Consider the following 21,809-nt stretch of genomic DNA (forward strand, 5'->3'; position numbering starts at 1 on the left):
AAATCACAAATGAGAAAGGAGAAATAACGACCAACACCACGGAAATACAAGCAATTAGAATATTATGAAAAACTATATGCCAGCAAATTGGACAACCTGGAGGAAATGGATACATTCCTAGAAACATATAAATGACGAAAACTGAAACAGGAAGAAATAGAAAGCTTCAACAAACCGATAACCAGCAAAGAAATTGAATCAGTAATCAAAAATCTCCCAACAAATAAAAGTCCATGGCCAGATGGCTTCCCAGGGGAATTCTACCAAACATTTAAAGAACAGTTAATACCTATTCTTGTCAAACTATTCCAAAAAATAGAACTGGAAGAAAAACTTCTAAATTCATTCTATGAGGCCAGCATTACCCTGATACCAAAACCAGATAAAGACTCCATTAAAAAGGAGAACGAGAGGCCAATATCCCTGATGAATACGGATGCAAAAACTCTCATTCAAATACCAGCAAACCAAATCCAACAGTACATTAAAAGAATCATTCACCAGGATCAACTGGGATCTATTCCTGGGCTGCAAGGGTGGCTCAATATTCAACAATCAATCTACGTGATATACCACATCAATAAAAGAAAGGTAAAGAACCATATGATCCTTTCAATAGATGCAGAAAGAACATGTGACAATGTACAACATCCATTCATGATAAAAAAAAAAAAAAACCCTCAACAAAGTAGGGTTAGAGGGACCCTCTAACATACCTCAACATAATAAAGGCCATATATGAAGAGCCCACAGCTAATATCATCCTCTATGGGGAAAAACAGAGCTTTTCCTCTATGGTCAGGAACAAGACAAGGGATGTCCACTCTCACCACTGTTACTTAACATAGCACTGGAAGGCCGAGCCACAGGAAGCATACAACAAAAGAAATAAAAGGCATCCAAAACGCCAGGAAGAAGTGAGATGTTCACTGTTTGCAGATGACATGACACTCTATATAGAAAACTCGAAAGGCTCCACCCCCAAATTGCTAGAACTCATACAGGAATTCAGCAAAGTGGCAGGATATAAAATCAATGCACAGATGTTAGTTGCATTTCTATACACTAGCAATGAGGCAGAAGAAAGAGAAATCAAGGACTTGATCCCATTTACAATTGCACCAAAACCATAAGATACCTAGGAAGAAACCTAACCAAAGAGGTAAAAGATCTGTACTCTGAAAACTACAAAACACTGATGAAAGAAATTGAAGATGACACAAAGAACTGACAAAATGTTCCATGCTCATGGGTTGGAAGAACAAATTTTGTGAAAAATCTATATTGCCCAAAGCACTCTACACATTTAATGCAATCCCTATCAAAATAACAACAGCATTTTGCACAGAGCTAGAATAAACAATCCTAAAATTTGTATGGAACCGCAAAAGACCCCAAATAGCCAAAGCAATACTTGAAAAAGAAAAGCCAAGCTGGTGGCATCACAATTCTGGACTTCAAGTTATATTACAAATCTGTATTGATCAAAACAGTATGGTACTGGCACAAAAATAGACACATAGATCAATGGAACAGAATAGAAATCCCAGAAATGAACCCACAACTGTATGGTCAATTAATCTTCGACAAAGCAGGAAAGAATATTCAATGTGAAAAAAGACAGTCTCCCCAACAATTGGTGTTGGGAAAAGTGGACAGCCACATGCAAAAGTATGAAACTGGACCACTTTCTTACACCATACACAAAAATAAATTCAAAATGGATAAAAGACCTAAATTTGTGATACACGGAAGCATTAAAATTCTAGAGAACACAAGCAGTAACCCCTTTGACATTGGCCATAGCAACTTCTTACTAGATATGTCTCCTGAGGTAAGGGAAACAAAAGCAAAAATAAATTTTGGGACTTCATCAAGATAAAAAGCTTCTGCACAGTGAAGGAAATAACCGACAAAGCTGAAAGGCAACCTACAGAATGGGAGAAGATATTTGCAAATGACATATCCAATTAAGGGTTAGTATCCAATGTATATAAAGAACTTATAAAACTCAACACCCAAAAAACAAATAATCCAGTTAAAAAAATGGGCAGAAGACATGAAAAGTCATTTTTCCAAAGAAGACATCCAGATGGCCAACAGACACATGAAAAGATGCTCAACATCACTCATCAGGGAAATGGAAATCAAAACTATAATGAGATACCATCTCACATATGTCAGAATGGCTAAAATCAACAACACAAGAAACAACAGAGGTTGGTGAAGATGTGGAGAAAGGGGAACGCTCTTGCAATGTTGGTGGGAATGCAAACTGGTTCAGACATGCTGGAAAACAGTATGGAGGTTCCTTAAAAAGGTATAAATAGGGGCACCTGGGTGGCTCAGTCATTAAGAGTCTGCCCTCGGCTCAGGTCATGATCCCAGGGTCCTGGGATCGAGCCCCACATTGGGCTCCCGGCTCGGTGGGAAGCCTGCTCCTCCCTCTCCCACTCCCCTTGCTTGTGTTGCTGCTTTCGCGCTCTCTCTGTCAAATAAATAAATAAATAAATAGATAGATAAATAAATAAATAAAATCTTAATAAAAAAGGTAAAAATAGAACTTCACTATGATCCAGCAATTGCAGCACTAGGTATTTACTGAAAGAATACAAAAATACTAATTCAAAGGGATACCTGCACCCCGATGTTTATAGCAGCATTATCTACAATAGCCAAAATATGGAAACAGCCCATTTCTGACTGATGAATGGATAAAGAAGACGTTGTGTGTACACACACACACACACACACACACACACACAATGGCTTATTAGTCATTAAAAAGAATGAAATCTTTCCATTTGCAACTACTTGGAGATAGAGAGTATTATGCTAAGGGAAATAAGTCAGAGCAAGACAAATACCTTATAATTTCACTCAAGTGGAATTTATGAAACAAAACAAATGAGCAAAGGGGAAAAAATGGAGAGAGAGACAAACCAAGAAACAGACTCTTAATTATAGAGAACAAACATGTTTACCAGAAGAGAAGGAGGTGGGGATGGGATAAATATATGGTGGGCATAAGGAGGGCGCTTGTGGTGAGCACCGGGTATTGTGTGGAAGTGTCCAATTATTCTATTGTACACCTGAAACTATTATTACATTGTATGTTAGCTAACTGGAATTTAAATAAAACGTAAATAAAAAAGGAAATGTTCAGTAGGCAACTGCAACTTAGAATAGTAGTTGGGGTTCAACCCACAGAGATTTAAGGGTAGAACTGTTGAGTACAGCCACTGTGCAACTTCCTGGGGCATTTACACTTACCACAATATGAATAGTGGCCCTTTGGTGGGTTCTCAATATTTGGTGGTGATTTAAACCATGAATGGGATAAGATCACTCAGGAAGTAAGTATAAATAGACTCAGGAAAGAAGTGAAAAACAATGCTACAGAAATAGCCCTGGGACCAGCTATTTTCTGGGATATTCTGGCAACACTATATAGGGCTTCATTCTTTAGGATTGTCTCTTCCCTCCAGCTCTTCCCAGACAAGCCTAATTTAGTACTGATATAAGCACATCAAGAGGCTGGGGAAAGTTGGTTTGATCTTCAAGGCAAAGGATGATTCATGTTTTGCATGACATTTGCCCTTCCTTCCACCTTGCCCTTCTACCTATTAGAAATAATCACAGAATATAGTCTTTGGGCCAGTTTCTCTGGGCTCCACTAACCCATAGTCTAACACTCAAAGGATTGTTCTGACACCTGAGAGATTTCTTTGTATCTCGCCTCGGTTCCTGGGCTTGCTAAATCTGCCAGAGAGGTAGCCCAACTTATAAGCATAGATCTAGATGTTCTGAAACATTTGGATGGAATCACTTCCCATTTTTCAAATGGACTCTTTGGCACTGGCCTGGAAGGGTCACACATCCCCTCGCTTTGCCTTTCCAGTTCTGATTTCTAGAGTCTTAGTGAAATGTTTTTCCTCCTTTACCCACAGTTCTCAAGGCAGAGTTCCTGGAGATGAGAGTTGAGGCCTCCGGTATGTAGTCTCCACTCCTGATTACAGAACCTTGTAACACGTAAGCCTTCTTTATGGGATCTGAGCTTTTGAGGACTAAAATATCTTGTGGGTCCAGAGGATAGGAACATATTCCATGTCTCAGTTCATTAACCTATAATTATGTGACCCTTAAACTTACTACCTTCCAATTCTGAGGTTCCCTGTGTTTTTAAGTCTCCTTCCTCTTTCCTTTCTTTCTTCCCCCAACCAAATTACAGTGTAGTTCATTTGGAATCCCAGACTCTGACATTTGTGGCAAGTACATTTCGTTCTCTGAGCCTCAGTTTCCCAATCTGTAAAATTAAAAGTTTGGAGCCCTATAACTCTGACATCAGTAACCTCTCTTTTGGTATTATGGCAAGTACCATGAGTCCACTTCAGTATCATGTAGAGACTTCACACCTTCAGACCAAATCACTATTTAAGTCTTTTCCCCTGAACCTCTATCCTTAGTCCTGTATATTTGTTTAATGAAAAGTACTTTCACTTCCATTATTTCATTTGATCCATATCAGATGCCAGAATAAAGAGGATAATATATATTTTAACTTAGCAAATAAAGGAACTGAGGTTCAGAAGGGATAAATTAACTTGCTAAGGTCACAGGAGCTACAGAGATCATAGAATTTATTTTTCTCTACGTAGGAGTTATAATTGTTTGGCTATCATATTTCTGGCATGACATGAACCAGTATATATATAAATGAGATCTGGGTATCTGGAGAAGAGCTTTCCATTTGTTCCCCAGCCTCCCTTTACTTCCTATCACTGCCAGTCCTCAGGGGTCCATGGGTTGATAAGCTTTTCCTTATTATCCCTCATGGAAGTGGAATCCCAAAAAAGAAATTTGGAGTCAGTATAAGGCCATAAAGGCAGTGTCTATGTTGTAGGTGGGTAGTCTCAAAGGTATCAGGCTTCATCTTCTGTAGACTTTTGGGCGATTACAATTGAGGTCAAATGCACAGTTTCCAGCCCTGATTATAGCACCATCTTAGACCTGTTTCATGGGATCTAAGTTGTAAGGGCCTTTTCCTAGCCAGCCTCTGTTGCTCAGAAGATTAGCTACCAATTATGTAATTACCTACCTACCAAGATAGGCCTCACTTCTCAGTGGCTGTTAAGTACTTGACCAGTCCTAGCTAATTACCTACTCTCTTCTTTCCTTTTCAGGTTTTAAAATCCTTGGCCTCAGGGGACCCTTCACTGTTCTGGAAGGGTCTTCTTCAAACTCTTCTGTGCTGAGTCATTTTGTGCTGAAGAGAGCAGCTCCTTCCTGGCCCTGCACCTTCAGGCTCTAGGATGCTATAAAATAAGGGGCACATGTCTTAGACACAGGTTTATTTCTCTTATGTATTCTGTCTTTGTTCCTTCAGAAGGTCTATGTTGAGCTCCTATATGATTGTGAATGGCTGAACTCCCTCAAGCCAGACTGCAGAAACCAAGCTATCTACTGACCTGAGTGGAAGAAAGGAACTTAGTTTTCAACTCTTCTCTGAATTTCCTGTCTCCTCAAAAGACCATCAAACTCTGAAATATTTGGGACTAAAGACTGATCTCAGAGGTCTTACCCTGAAGTAAAAGCTACTTGAGTTGGGGCCATTGCTTGCCTTGGAAGTAGAAGAGTAGGAATGTTTGCCAAACATTGGTGAATCTTAACATGTCTCTTACTGAGGATAATGACCCTGGCACCAGGTTGGAGCTCTGGCACTGCAGTATATTGCCAAGAACCTGTCTGTTCCTGTTGGGCCAGACAGCATGGGTGATCCCAACCACAACTTCATGTGAACTCAGGACGGTGGCCTTTCTGTTTTTGCATAAAACCACTTAGGACAAATCTGCAAAGAATATTTTGCATGTTGAAGCCTAGGTCTGTTTGAATTATTTTCCCTCCTATTTTTTTCCAGACAGCTTAATTTCTAAACAATTAAGAAAGAAACAAAAACTGAAAACAGTTCTTTAAAAAAGGTAGACTGTATCTGTCCTGCAGAAGTTCCATTTTTGGGTCAAATACTGGGAAAAATTGTTAAGATGGATTGAGGTGAGGCAGCTGGCACTGTTGCTTCATGTTTGCCTTCTGCAGATAAGCTTTTATCTCCTCCAAGAAGCAACTCCTAACCCAGTGTCCATGGATTCAGAAACTCCATGAAGCTTCTGAAATGGTATGCCAAATTCCATGACAATGTATCTTTTCTGGGGAGATGGTCCATAACATTCTACTGAATTTCAGATGGGCCTGTGACCCAATAAGGGTTAAGAACCACAGCACTTGAGATAAAAAACTCTTTACAACCCATAAAGTATTTGATTGGAAGGCCTTCCAAAATTATTTAGTCTAATTGCCTAGTTTACTATTGGAGAAACTGAGGCAGACCAAGTTATCAGCCATGCCTAAACAAGTACCTAGGTCCCTGGGCTCCTGTACAATTTTCTTTCCGTTATACGACACTTGTTTAACAAGGGGCCTTATGATTGGTGGCTTTAGTGGTCATCAGTTTGAGTGTTGGGCTTTTACCCTTTCTTGAGCCTCCCATATTTGTTATCAAGTGGAAAACTTTCAGACACAAGCTCCTGGTGTTCCATTTGCCATTTCAGTCATTAGAAAGGAACTAAAACACGACCTGTATAGTGACTCAGAAATCTGAATAGACATTTCTGATTCTTGTTTATTGATGGGAAGCTGCTGGAGAAAGTGTCACTGCTTGTGTTCCCATGCTCTCGGGCCATAACCTGTCTTTAGGGTCTGTGTAATTATAATATGGCCAAATGTGAGAAAAAGGGCTTTCCTACTTGAACCCTTCTAGCAATACCTTCACTATGGAACTGAGAGAGAAGCATAGACATGGGTGGAGGGAGGAGAAGGAGAGAAGAAAGGAGAGGGAGATGGAAGAAGGGGAAGAGAGAGAGAATACACACATGCCCAAACCAACTCTGAGATGCCTTTGAAACAATGTTACTGAAAGATGATAGCCACTTTCAAGACTGAACTCAACATGATCCACTGGTGAATTAGTAACAAGTAGGCCTTTGTGGAAGTAATCGAGTAGACACTTGATGCTATTCCCAATAAAGACATGCCCAGGTGGCCACATAAAACTCTCTCAGCTCTACCCAGTCTCAAAGGCCAAGTTAATAAGAACCAGGGACAAGAGAGCCAAGTGATCACCATTCTACCTGAGGCTCACCCCCAAAGGAAGTTGCTGTGAGACTCCTGGGCTCACCCAGGAAGTGCTTGTTGAGCCCCGTTCTCAGAGCTGTGGCCTCTCTGCTTGCTCTGCCCCATTAGATAACTAACTAAAGCAAGTAGGTGTGTGGATTTTGGCCACAGAAGCAGTGGCCAGTGGGGCTTCAGTACATTTGAAGATGGTAAGGACATGATTTCACTCTTGTTTTCTTGGGATAGGGGAATACCAAAATCACCACTACAAATATTGAAAGATTATTGAGAACCAGAGAAAGCCACTGCAGTCCCAATTGAATAGATGTCCCAGAAGTGTGACCATGAGATTACTGTGTGTTTTCTGGGACATAGATCAAGAGCCTGGCCTAGAAAGTTGGGACTACCAGGCTGGCTGGAGACCAGGAAGCAGTAGCTGGATAGCTCTGCCCCTGCCCTGGGCTATACCTGAAGAATGCCCAAAAATGAACCTCAGTGCCTCCCCCTTTTATGCTCTAATTTAAAGAGCAAAAGCTTCTGTGGTGAGGCTCACTGTCATGGAATGAAACTGGCTTGGCCCAGGCTTGATGGATGAATAGTCATTCAGAAGAGCCTATGGGAATGGGGTGATAATTGAATAGTGGCAACTATAGGAAATTATCTGCATACCTTGGCCAGCAGGTTAGAGAAACTGGCAATGGATGAACCATAAACCTTGAACTGACTGTGGTAACATTTATTAAGCACCTACTAAGTTCTAAGTGCTTCATATACATAATCTCCTTTGTCCTTACAACAGTGATGCAAGTAGATGCTAGTCCCTCATTTTACAGATAAAAGAATTGTGGCCCAGAAGGCTAAAGTAACTGGCTCAGGGTCTCACAGAAAGTAAATAACAGGACTGTGACTCAAATCCAGGCCTCTCCGACTCTGTACCCCATGATGTTTTCTCTTTACCACACAGAGGCTACATTACTGGAACTGGATGACTGACTTTCTCTGCCTAATAAAATATTAAAAAACAAGCATTTGAAGGGAAGTAGGGCAGGTCTAGTTTACAGGGGAACAAAAACTGGACTGCAAGAGATTTCTGAGTTGGGCTTTCTCCTAACCTTCCATATACTCATTTGGTAATGTTTTAAAAAGGATCATTCAATTTTACCTTGTGAAATGAATTTATTTTTTAGTTCGTAGTTACTAAGTCTTTGGCTTAGCTGTTTTTCAAAGAGAAAAGGGTCCTTGTATATGTCTATGTACTTTACCATGGTTGTAGCATGTTTATTTTCAGTCCAAGAGACTGAAGACATCCACACATACAGTTTGAGAAGGACAAAAGGTATTGGTGCCTCTCTGGTACTTAATGCCTTGGGGTCAAATCCTTACAAGGTTTTCTGTGGTGAGAACAAAAGTTAAGAGATAATTTAGAATAAGAAATATTATTGAAGTTTTTGCTTTAAAAAGGGTGGGGAGGTTGCCCAGCCACAGGATGGGGGTGTGAAACTCAGCACCGACTTCAGTAATAAAACATCATATAGAAATACTCTAGTATTTCTAAAATAATAGTTTTAGGATACTTCCCTTTTTTAGAAGTTCCTTGATTATGTAATAACTAGAATAAAGTAGTAGAGGAAGATGTGTCTCTGTGACCAGAAAAAAATTGCTTTCAAAAGAATGTAGATCAATGATACTAGTTTTAACATAGCTGCAAGCAAATAGCCTTGACACACTACAAGCCCAAAAAGCTTCAGGAGCACTTAAAAATTGCAGAGAGAAACAACATACCTTGAAGAGATGTTTTTGATGAAGAAAAGGGAAAAGAAGCACTTGATACCAAGGACATTAATAGATGCTAGAAAGACTGCCTATGGGAAATATATATGTGACATCAGACAAAAGAAAGAGATCCTGGGGCCCATTCATGTGACTTTCAATAAAATATGCAGACTGTCCAGTATTGATGGTGTCCATCTGCAGTTTTTTTTTAATTTTATGTAAATTCAAGTTAATGTATAGTGTATTATAAGTTTCAGAGGTAGAATTTAGTGATTTATCAGTTGCATATATCTAGTGGCAATTTTTTCATGGAAACAATCTTTGAGCATATTGGACATGATGATGCAGCCACCATGCACTGCTCATGTCATCTTTTGCAATTCTAAGGAAACCCAGGCACAGAATCTTTTTATAACCAGGATTCTCAATCTACAGTCTACTTTGCATCAAACCCTTGTCATTCCCTCAGGCCTCACAACATCACTGCATGATGGGTAATAGCCCCATTTTACAGATAAGGAAAGTTGAGGTTCAGGGAGATGAGAAATGACTTTGCTCAAGATCACACAGCTAAGGATTGATAAAAATTCAGGACTGGAAGCTACAGAGGCCTTACTGTTTCTAATACATCACACTACCCCCTTAGTAGTAAAGGAATCCTGATGGTAAATAGAGAAGATGTTTAGAAATGCGACTGATGGAAACAACATCTACAAGTCTTGCTACTCCAAATGTGGTCCATCATCCCCCTCAGCAGCATCATTACCTGGGAGCTTGTTAGAAGCAGATTCTTGAGCAGCATCACAGACATTTGTAATCAAAACCTTTATTTTAATAAGATCTCTATTTCTATGCACATTAAAGTTTGAGAAGCACTGATATAAGGCATTTGAAACAAAAAAGCAGGTTGAGGAAGGAGAACTTTGAGTGAGCCAAAGACCAAAAATGGTGGATAAGGCCAATCTGGTTATGTTGGGAGTGTTTAGAAAGATTGTGTCCATAGCTGACTACTTCTTAGAGTGCTTTGTACATGGCCTCATTCTTAGATGACATGTAAATGAAGTTTCTTCACTTCAAAGAATAGTGAAACCAGCCTAGGGAAAAAGACTGAAAATCACTTGATTTTCCAATCTCTGACCACTAAAGGCAGTGGAAAGGCAACATGCAGCAGTGGAAGGAACCCCTTTCAGAAGCCCTGGGGGTTCCATATTTGCCTCTGTCACTGATTCTCTTTAATGCTCAGCAAATACCTTCCTCTCTGTAGGTCTCAAATTGTCTTTTTTTTTAATTTAAATTCAATTAGCCAACATATAGTACCTCATTAGTTTTTGATGTAGAGTTTAATGAATCATTAGTTGCATATAACACCCAGTGCTCATCACATCACGTGCCCTCCTTAATGCCCATCACCCAGTTACCCCATCCCACCACCCACCTCCCTATCTACAACCCTCAGTTTGTTTCCCAGAGTCAAGAGTCTCTCATGGTCTGTCTCCCTCTCTGATTTCTTCCCATTCAGTTTTCCCTCCCCTCCCCTATGATCCTCTGCACTATTCCTTATATTCCACATGTGAGTGTCTTTAAACAGGATAGTCTTAAAGTGCCTTTTAAGTTTTGATGTTCTGTTATTCTCAACTGTGGGTTTTGCTACAGATTACATTTAATTAAAACATGGACAAATCTATAGGCTTTTGTCTGGCCCTAGTTTAACATCCTCAGTTCACATAAGAAGGGGTATTCTGGGAGGAAATCTCACAGTCACAAAAAAGCAACATTAATGGGAATTGCAAGGAACTGGGAGGGGCATGACTCTAGTTAACCAGCTCGAAATTGGCTAGGAAAAATTTAAATTAGAAAACTGAAATTTGAGGGGCGCCTGGGTGGCTCGGGCGTTAAGCGTCTGCCTTCAGCTCAGGTCATGATCCCAGGGTCCTGGGATCGAGCCCTGCATCGGGCTCCCTGCTCGGCGGGAAGCCTGCTTCTCCCTCTCCCACTCCCCCCGCTTGTGTTCTCTCTCTTGCTGTGTCTCTCTCTGTCAAATAAATAAACAAAATCTTAAAAAAAAACTTTGAAATTTAAGAATCAATTGCTTCAAACCACATACTTGGGATTCAAATCCTATATCCTAAATAGGGCTTACTTTGCATGATTCAATAAACTGCTCTGATTTGGGCTTTTAGGGGATAGTTTATTGGGGGGTAGGAGGGGCATATAAAAAGGAGAGAACTTCTACTTATCCCCCATCTGCCGCTCATCTCTCCAAGTGATTCTGATGCCTATTAGGTGAAGACAACTGGCTATAATATAACCTCTTAAAATGGAAAAACAGATTCAGAGAGGAGAAGGGACTTGCCTAAGGCCACATACCAGAGACAATGGCAGAAAACAGGTGATCAAAGTTCAACTCTACTTTCTTTGGATGACTAGTTTATCCAAATCATACCTGCTTCCAACATCAGAGCACACACTGGGGAGGACTAATAAACCTTCTGTCTGGGTATTTTGTCCCCATCACATGTTTACAGTCATTGTTTCAGTCAAGCCTCACACAACCATATCATCTAGGCAGAGCAGAGATGATTACCCTCGTTTTATTGAGGCTCAGAGAGGTGACACAACATGACTAAGGACATGCAAGTAGAAAATAAACTTGGACCTAGGTTTTCTGATTTCATCTATACTGTACTGCTTCTCTAGGAGAGGAGAAGCAGCCCTCCAAACCCTCAGCACTTCTGGGAAATGTCAGCTCTAAGATTTTTTTTCCCTAAGATTTGAGAGAGAGAGAGAGAGAAAGAGCAGGAGGAGGGGCAGAGGGAGAGGGAAGCAGATGCCCTGTTGAGGAGGGAGCCCGATGCGGGGCTCGATCCCAGGATCCTGGGATCTTGACCCGAGCTGAAGGCAGATGCTTAACCAACTGAGCCATCCAGACACCCCACAGCTCTAAGATTTTAATTGCTTCAATCCAATTGCTTCAAAACAGATGGACTTTTTTTCCCTGTTGGAGAATATCCTAACAGTTTTATAACTTGAAACTGCAAAGCCTTCTTAGATCCATCATTTTGTCCTCATAACAGCCCAAAAGGTAGGCAAGATAAGGCATTTTGCTCCATTTGACAGATGTATAAATTGAGGCCCAGAGCATTGTATTATTTCTCTGTTGCTGCTGTAACAAATGACTACAAATTGAGCAGCTTATAACAACATCCATTTATTCTCTCACAGTTTTTGTAGGTCACAAGTTCAGCATAGTGTGGCTGGATTCTATTCTTAGGGTCTCACTGAACTAAAATCAAGATATCAGCTGGGGTTGTGGTTGTCATTTGGGGCTCAGAATCTTCTTCCAAGCTGGTTATTGGCAGAATTCAGTTCCTTGTTGTTATGTGACTGAGGTCATCATTTGTTTGACATGTGCCCCTCTCCATATTCAAGCTAACAATGGCATGTCAAATCCTGCTTCCCCTTTTGCATCTCTCTGACTTCCTCTTTTGCCTCTGCTGTGAAGGGCTTACTCTTTTATTGGAGTGATTTCACTGGGCCCACACAGATAATCCAGGATAGCCTCCCTATTTTAATGTCAGTAGTAACCTTAATCACATTTCAGCATCTCTTTTGCCATATAATTACCGTTCTAAAGATTAGGACATAAAATATTCTTGAATGTCATAATGTTGCTTAACATTGAAGCAGCTACCTACAGAAACCCTGCCTTTCACTGTAAAGACACATAGTTGTCAAGGTCTTTATCCTAGGGAAGAAAATAATTACCAGGTGCATCCCACCTACATGAGCAGTTGGAAACTCTGATGCTGTTCAACTTCTCCCATCTCTCAGAAACACTCAAGAGACAATTGGGCAACACACCAAAGAAAGTGGTAGCTGGAGTGCAAGGGGGGCTCTTTGGAAGCTGATGGTATTCCAAGATGGCACCTTGATGCTGGTGACCAATTCCGTAACTACGTCTCATTCTATCTAGGACAGGGAGAAGCAGCTTCCCCAAAGGCCCAAGGTAAGATAGGTATTCCCCATATAACTTGACCAGGGGTGCTAACACTTGTATAGCATATACTGTATGCCAAATATGTCTTTATGTGCTTTTGAATGGGTTTATTGAATTTGTCCTGATATTTCTATGAGGTGAGTAATGGTAATAACTCTGTTTCATAGATGAGAAAACTGAGGCACAGAATAGTTATGCCATTTACCCAAGTTCTCAGAGCCAGGAAATGGTAAATTCCTCTATGGCTAATCCTCTGTGCCTTCCACCAGATTGAGATAATTCTAAAGGAGAAAAGAAAAGAGGGCAGAGGAGTAGGGGACCCTATTTCAACTGGTCCCCAGAATTGAGCTAGATATCTACCAGACCACTCTGAGCACCCATGAAACCAGCCTGAGATGTAAGAAGATCTGGATCTCTACAAACAGAATATCGCAGGCAGTTGGTTTCGAGGTACGAAGTGGGGAGCCCTGATTCCAGGCAGATATCGAAGGATAAACGGCAGGGGGAGGGAGCCTGTCCGTGGGGATCCTACACCGCCGGTGAGCGACAGCCTCACATGCTGGGGAAAGGACAGAGACTCGCAGACCCCTAGCGGCAGGGAAAGGACTTTAGGGCAGCCCACAGGATGGCGGCAGGGTCGCACGTGCGAACTGGGAGCTGTTGGCAGTTTTAGAAGTGAAAAGGGCAGAGACGAGCCCCGACCTGGAGGCAGGACTGGGGGTGCTGCAGAGGGGCGCACAACCCAGGTCGCTGCAGTTTATAGCAGCACAGACAGAAACAGGGACAGTGTGGCCTGGAGAGCACACTGAAGAACAGACTGCGATCTCTCTGCTCTGAGGCAGAGGGTTGGATATGGTCTCTTCTGCTCTGACTTACGGAAGAGACGCGGAAAGCCACTAGGGAAAGCCGCCAGAGAACAAAAGCCCCAAAAACTGATTCCCGCTGAGCCCATCGCCCACCACAGGGGGGCAGGGCAACTCTGCCCAAACAGGGTTGCCTGAGTAACAGCGCAGCAGGCCCCTCCCCCAGAAGACAGGCTGGGAAAACAAGAGGCCAGAAACCTTAAGGTCCCAAGAAAACAGGTGCATCTTGCTTGGGTTCTGGTCAATAATTTGGACTCTATACATTCCCTCAAACACCCATCAACAGAATGACCAGGAGGAGGAGCCCTCAAAATAGAAAAGACTCAGACATTATGACTTATGCTGCAGATTTACCAATGGATGCAGATATAACTAAGATGTCGGAGATGGAATTCAGGGTAGCAATTGTGAAGACAATGGCTAGAATGGAGAAACCAATTAATGGCAACATAGAGTCTCTATGGGCAGAAATAAAAGCTGAATTGGCAGAACTTAAAAATGCTATCAATGAGATCCAATCCAATCTAGATAATCTAACAGCTAGGGTAAATGAGGCAGAAGAATGAATAAGCGACTTTGAAGACAATATAATAAACAAAAAGGGAAAAGAGGAGGCCAGGGAAAAACAACTCAGAATTCATGAAAATAGAATCAGAGAAATAAATGACACCATGAAACGTTCCAATGTCAGAATAATTGGGAACCCAGAAACACTTGGAAGCTAAAGACCACTCTGCTCAAGAATGTTTGGGTCAACCAGGAAATCAAAGAAGAACTTAAACAATTCATGGAAATCAATGGGAATGAAAACACATCAGTCCAAAACCTATGGAAGGGCGCCTGGGTGGCTCAGTCGTTAAGCGTCTGCCTTCGGCTCAGGTCATGATCCCAGGGTCCTGGGATCGAGTCCCACATCAGGCTCCTTGCTCAGCAGGAGACCTGCTTCTCCCTCTCCCACTCCCCCTGCTTATGTTCCTGCTCTCGCTGTGTCTCTCTCTGTCAAATAAATAAATAAAATCTTAAAAAAAAAAAACCCAAAACCTATGGGATACTGCAAAGGTGGTCCTGAGGGGGAAATAGATAGCCCTCCAAGCCTCACTCAAAAAAATAGAAAAATCCCAAATTCACCAACTAACTCTACACCTTAAAGAACTGGAGAAAAAGCAAGAAGTGATGCCTAAGCCACACATTAGAAGAGAAATAATTATGATTGGAGCAGAGATCCATGAATTAGAAACCAGAAACACAGTAGATCAGATCAATGAAAGTAGAAGTTGGTTCTTTGAAAGAATTAATAAGATCGATAAACTACTGGCCAGACTTATCCAAAAGAAAAGAGAAAGGACCCAAATTAATAAAATTATGAATGAAAGGGGAGAGATCACGACTAACACCAAGGAAATAGAAACAATTATTAGAAATTATTATCAACAACTATATGCCAATAAACTGAGCTATCTGGATGAAATGGAGGCCTTCCTGGAAACCTATAAGCTGCCAAGACTGAAACAGGAAGAAATTGACAACCTGAATAGGCCAATAACCAGTAATGAGATTGAAGCAGGGATCAAAAACTTCCCAAAATCAAGAGTCCAGGGCCTGATGGATTCCCTGGGGAATTCTACCAAACATTCAAAGAAGAAATAATACGTATTATCCTGAAGCTGTTTCAAAAAATAGAAACAGAAGGAAAACTTCCAAACTCATTCTATTTGAGGCCATCATTACCTTAATCCCCAAACCAGGCAAAGACCCCATGAAAAAGGAGAATTTCAGACCAATATCCATGATGAATATGGATTCCAAAATCCTCAACAAAATCCTAGCTAATAGGATTCAACAATACATTAAAAGGATCATCCACCACGACCAAGTGGGATTTATCCCCGGGATGCAAGGGTGGTTCAACATTCGCAAATCAATCAATGTGATAGAACACATTAATAAGAGGAGGGAGAAGAACCATATGGTCCTCTCAATTGATGCAGAAAAAGCATTTGACAAAATACAACATCCTTTCCTGATTACACTCTTCAGAGTGTAGGGATAGAGGGGACATTCCTCAAGTTCATAAAATCCATCTGTGAAAAACCCACAGCAAATATCATCCTCAGTGGGGAAAAATGAGAGCCTTTCCCTTAAGATGAGGAACACATCAAGAATGCCCACTCTTGCCACTATCGTTCAACATAGTACTAGAAGTCCTAGAAACAGCAATCAGACAACAAAAAGAAATAAAATGTATTCAAATTGGCAAAGAAGAAGTCAAACTCTCTCTTTTTGCAGACGACATGGTTCTTTATGTGGAACACCCAAAAGACTCCACCCCCAAATTACCAGAACTCATACAGCAATTCAGTAATGTGGCAGGATACAAGATCAATGCACAGAAATCAGTTGCTTTCTTATACACTAACAACGCAACTGTAGGAGAAATTAGAGAAACGATTTCATCTACAATAGCACCAAAATTCATAAGATACCTCGGAATAAACCTAACCAAAGAGATAAAGTATCTATACACTAGGAACCACAGAACACTCATGAAAGAAATTGAAGAAGACACAAAAAGATGGAAAAACATTCCATGCTCATGGATCAGAAGAATAAACATTGTTAAAATGTCTATGCTACCCAGAGCAATCTATACCTTCAATGCCATGCAGATCAAAATTCCAATGACATTTTTCAAAGTGCTGGAACAAACAATCCTAAAATTTGTATGGAATCAGAAAAGACCCCAAATCGCCAAGGAAATGTTGAAAAAGAAAAACAAAGCTGGGGGCATCACGTTGCCCGATTTCAAGCTATATTACAAAGCTGTGATCACCAAGACAGCATGGTACTGGCACAAAAACGGACATATAGACCCATGGAACAGAATAGAGAATCCAGATATGGACCCTCAACTCTATGGTCAAATAATCTTTGACAAAGCAGGAAAAAACATGCAATGGAAAAAAGACAGTCTCTTCAATAAATGGTGCTGGGAAAATTGGACAGCCACATGCAGAAGAATGAAACTCGACCATTCTCTCACACCATTCACAAAGATAAACTCAAAGTGGATGAAAGACCTCAATGTGAGACAGGAATCCATCAAAATCCCAGAGGAGAACACAGGCAGTAACCTCTTGGACATTGCCCACAACAACTTCTTTCAAGATACATCTCCAAAAGCTAGTGGAACAAAAGCAAAAATGAACTTTTGGGACTCCATCAAGACAAAAATCTTCTGCACAGCAAAGGAAACAGTCAACAAAACAAAGAGGCAACCCACAGAATGGGAGAAGATATTTGCAAATGACACTACAGATAAAGGGCTGGTATCCAAGATCTATAAAGAACTTCTCAAACTCAACACCCAAAAAACAAATAATCAAGTCAAAAAGTGGGCAGAAGATATGAAAAGACACTTCTCTGAAGAAGACATAAAAATGGCTGAAAGACAGATGAAAAGAATGTTCATCATCATTAGCTATCAGGGAAATTCAAATCAAAACCACATTGAGATACCACCTTACACCAGTTAGAATGGCAAAAATGGACAGGAAAAGAAAAAGCAAATGTTGGAGAGGTTGTGGAGAAAGGGGAACCCTCTTACACTGTTGGTGGGAATGCAAGTTGGTACAGCCACTTTGAAAAACAGTGTGGAGATTCCTCAAAAATTTAAAAATAGAGCTCCCCTATGACCCAGCAATTGCACTCCTGGGTACTTACCCCAAAGACACAGATGTAGTGAAAAGAAGGGCCATATGCACCCCAGTGTTCATAGCAGCAATGTCCGCAATAGCCAAACCGTGGAAAGAGCCAAGACGCCCTTCAACAGATGAATGGATCAAGAAGATGTGGTCCATATATACAATGGAATATTACTCAGCCATTAGAAAGGATGAATACCCAACTTTTACATCAACATGGATGGGACTGGAGGAGATTATGCTAAGTGAAATAAGTCAAGCAGAGAAGTCAATTATCATGTGGTTTCACTTATTTGTGGAACATTAGGAATAGCATGGAGGACATTAGGAGAAGGAAGGGAAAAATGAGTGGGGGGGGGGGAATTGGAGGGAGAGATGAACCATGAGAGACTATGGACTCTGAGAAACAAACAGGGTTTTAGAGGGGAGGGGGGAGGGGGGATTGGTTAGCCTGGTGATGGGTATTAAGGAGGGCACATACTGTGTGGAGCACTGGGTGTTATACGAAAACAATGGATCATGGATACCACATCAAAAACTAATGACGTATTGTATGGTGATTAACATAACATAATAAAATTTAAAAAAAAGACATATATACAGGTAGATAGAAAAAAAATTCTCCTAGAGGAGACACTGAGGCCAAATTGATTTAAAAGTCCCTTGCACCTTTGATTCTCTAAGCTTGCCCTCAGGGTCCTGGAATTCTGGAAACCCAAGTGAGCACAACTGAACTTTCTGAAAGAGTATGTTGAATTTAGACTTTTAGTGGGTTTTATGGAGCCAATGGGCTACAAAGCAAAGGTGCCCAATCTTTTCTCAGAGGCTGGAGGAAAAGGAGACTGTCAGTTCATGTGAATGTGGTCATGATGGGTTGGCCTCAGGAATGCTCTCTCCAGAGTAGAATTTCCACTTGGTAGCCTCCACATGAGATAGGAGATCTCCCTGTTTTAGTGTGCTTTGAAGATGTACTACTTTCTCTGTCTGTGAAGCCCATTTCCTGAAGGCCCAAGCCCTCAGAACACCCAAAAAAGGTACCTAAAATTAAGCCTGCAAAAGAGGGCTGGAGAACAAAGCTAGGCAGTCATCTTCTCTATGCTGGCCCTTTCCCAGGCCTTGGCAAGCTTGTGGGAACTGAGTTTACACAAGTATTGTCAGACCTGGATTTACTCCTCTGGCTTCTGCTTCCTCAGCTACTCCCATCTAGGTCCCATGATGCTACCAACCTATTGTAGTTCCCGGAGCCATTAAGATATGAGGTAGATAGGGTATGAACAACCTCAGTCCAAACTGTAGCTCACCTTTTCTCCACCCCTACTATCATTCTGCAGGACTCAGAATTCTCTCTCCCTTATGGTGCTAAGAGCTACAAGGACTGAATAAAGACTGATTTTTTTCTGTCGCTCCCTGTGTCTTCTTTGCTAGCCATTGCAGATCAGACCTTGGCTTCTAATTCCTATGGAAGGAATTTAAAGCACTATTATCTATATTCATGTCTCAATCACCATTGGCAAGTTATTTCACCCTAATAACTGTGGTTGGCCCTTAATAAATTCTCAATTAATATTAACCATCATAGTCATAGAAGTAGTAACCAGAAGTAGTCACAGAAGAAGTGGCGGTGACGGTGGTGGTAGCAGCAGCTGCTTCAGTTGCTATCCAGGAATAGAATCTTCCCTACACCACTTCAGAGCTGGTGGATCATGCTCTGTCATTCAAGATCTTCCCAAATGTTATCTGCCACTTGATTCTTAGATTTTTCAATGCAGTGTAACCTGTTTGGTTGGAAACTATTATGTCCTTTGTCCTTGTAACTAGCCATCCTGACCCCTACTACCCTATCTATGTTGTTTCCATAACTGGCTCAGTTCCCCCCATACTTGGTCTCATACAGGATTTTCATGCCAAAAACAGTCCCAACTACTCTGCCCTGTGCAGTTGCCAACAGTCAGGTCTGGAGGATTCCTATGCCTTGAGGTCTGACAGGTACTTTTTCTTCCTATGACAATTAAACTCCTGATGATGTGGCTAGGGTACCTCCACCTTTTTGAGCACCCCTTAGGATATTTTGGGGAGCAGCTGTCTTTCCCACTCTCCCTTACTTTCTTTTACTCTTTTAATATAGTTACTCCTATATTTTTTAATCCTAATGTCATTACAATTGTACTTATGGTTCTTCCTCAAATGCATTCAGTGAAGTGGTGGACAAGTCCTACAGGGGAGATAGAAAGAAGCCCTATCCTGCTACTGGCTGATTTCATGCTTAATTATAAACTAATCCTGGGTTGGCTGTCCAGGGTGTATTTATGTCCAGCAAAATATCACATTATTTTCCCTGTAATGAATAAGATATCACAAAATGTGTTAGGAAATAGTCTTTAAATAAATTTGAAGAGCTCTGGGAAAGAAGCACGGTCAGCCAAGTAGCCAGGCCAATCCCGCTGTGACAAAGAGAGAAAGGGGCTCAGGACTGACCACAAATATATAGGTTATGAGAATCAGATCTGAAGCCTTTGTATAATTTTTTCTTCTAGAATTCAGGTCACTGGGAGTTGAAACAAGGCCCACAATGGAGTTGGGGGTCCCCTGAGACTAAGGGAAGGAAATAAACATTGTGGAGTATCTATCATGAGCCAAGCATGAAGTGGGAGGGTACTGAATCCTTGGGTCTTTCCAGGAGATCTAGGATAAGAGTTAGGGTGGTAACTGGGTGAAAAAAAAAAAAAAAACAGTACTACCACCTGGAAGGCACATTACATACACTGTATGTACATTGTCTCATTTGAGCCTCTCCAATACCTCATTTTAGTCCCATTTTACAGATAAATAGACTGAGATCCAGAAATATCGTTACTTGCTCAAAGTCACATAGAGATTAAATGGTAGAAGCCAAGATAGGAATGGAGACCTTTGGGAATCCTGAGCCTGTAAAAAGATGGCATATTTTCATTACTGAAAACTTTTTTAACACTGAGGGCCCCCAAACTCAGTTGAACTGCCATCTCTAAAAGAAACTTTTCATTATGGTGCTGCAAGAGGTGGGGCAAGGGGGAAGTAATAAGTATACAGCCAGTGCCTGAAGCAAGTTGGGGATAGGGAAGTACAGGACTACTTCTAGTTTATTTTTTATTTCTTAAAGATGTTATTTATTTATTTGAGAGAGAGAGAAAGAGAGACAGAGAATGAGTGGGGGAGAGGGGCAGAGAGAGAGGGAGATAGAGAATCCTTGAGCAGATTCCTCACTGAGCAAGGAGCCTGAGGCAGGTCTCCATCCTAGGACCCTGGGATCCTGACCTGAGTCAAAGGCAGATACCAATGGATTGAGCCACCCAGATGCCCCAGGACTACCTCTGGTTTATATGGAGGCTTTGTGTGAATTAGAAAAACACCCATTGCTCAAGACACATTATGACCATCTGCCAGAAAGATTTAATAAGTAGACAAATCTCTGATTGAAAGGTGAGATGTGGCCATCACAACCACATTCTGTGGCCCTGGAAAAGTGCCCAGAAGTGCAAAGGAGGTGAAACAATCATGAAACAACTGAGACATGAATGAGCATGCCTCAGATCTATCTAAGGACTAGAAGATTATTCTACATATCAAGGCCTACATGGTTCTAAGGGAAAAGGAATTATGGAAGCTAAGTTAGAGAGAAAGAAGGGCTTTGAACTTACAGTATTAACATATTTTTTGAAGACCTTAAAGCTTTACACTGCTGACTGGTAGCTAAGAGAAAGAATTAAGTAACGGAAGAGGTAAAGGCCCTCTGCTAGGTTCTTATACACTACATTTCTCATATATTTCTCATAATAGCTCTGGGAGAGATAATGCTATGCTAATTTGAGATATGTAGAAACTGAAGCTCTACAAGTTTTTTTTTCCAAGTCTTTTTTTTTTAACTGCAATGTAGTTAACATACAGTGTGATAGTTTCAGGTGTATGATATAGTGATTCAACAATTCCATACGTCACCCAGTACTCATTACAACAACAAGTATACTCCTTACCATCTGCCGCCCACCTCCCCTCTGGTAATCATCAGTTTGTGCTCTATAGTTAAGCGTTCTTTCTTGGTTTCTCTCTGTCTCTCCCTTATTTTTTGCTTTTGCTCATTTATTTTGTTTCTTAAATTCCACATATGAGTGAAATCATGGCATTTGTTTTCTTTGATGTATTTCACTTAGCACAATAATACTCTCTACTTCCATCCATGTCATTGCAAATGGCAAGATTTCATTTCTTTTTCTGGCTGACTAATATTCCATTGTGTATATATACCATTTCTTCTTTTTTATTTAAAATCAA

At 41.0% G+C, this 21,809-nt stretch overlaps 1 protein-coding gene across 6 annotated transcripts in view; it reads left to right on the plus strand.

Annotated features, from left to right (window-relative positions):
- Window positions 1–9,121, plus strand: part of OPHN1 (oligophrenin 1) — a 499,922-nt gene extending 490,801 nt beyond the window's left edge. For 3 of the 6 annotated variants that reach the window (XM_027608515.1, XM_027608517.1, XM_027608511.1), the window contains exons 23-24: window positions 3,951–3,992; window positions 5,184–9,121. In XM_027608515.1, the coding sequence (XP_027464316.1) occupies window positions 3,951–3,984 (34 nt within the window). In that variant the 3' untranslated portion in view covers window positions 3,985–3,992; window positions 5,184–9,121. Of the gene's footprint in view, window positions 1–3,950; window positions 4,033–5,183 lie in introns of those variants that run through there. The other 3 variants (XM_027608512.1, XM_027608514.1, XM_027608513.1) reach the window with 2 other exon arrangements.
- The last annotated feature ends 12,688 nt before the right edge of the window (window positions 9,122–21,809 follow it).

This window comes from Zalophus californianus, chromosome X (genome assembly GCF_009762305.2).
Source record: "Zalophus californianus isolate mZalCal1 chromosome X, mZalCal1.pri.v2, whole genome shotgun sequence".
NCBI lineage: Eukaryota > Metazoa > Chordata > Mammalia > Carnivora > Otariidae > Zalophus > Zalophus californianus.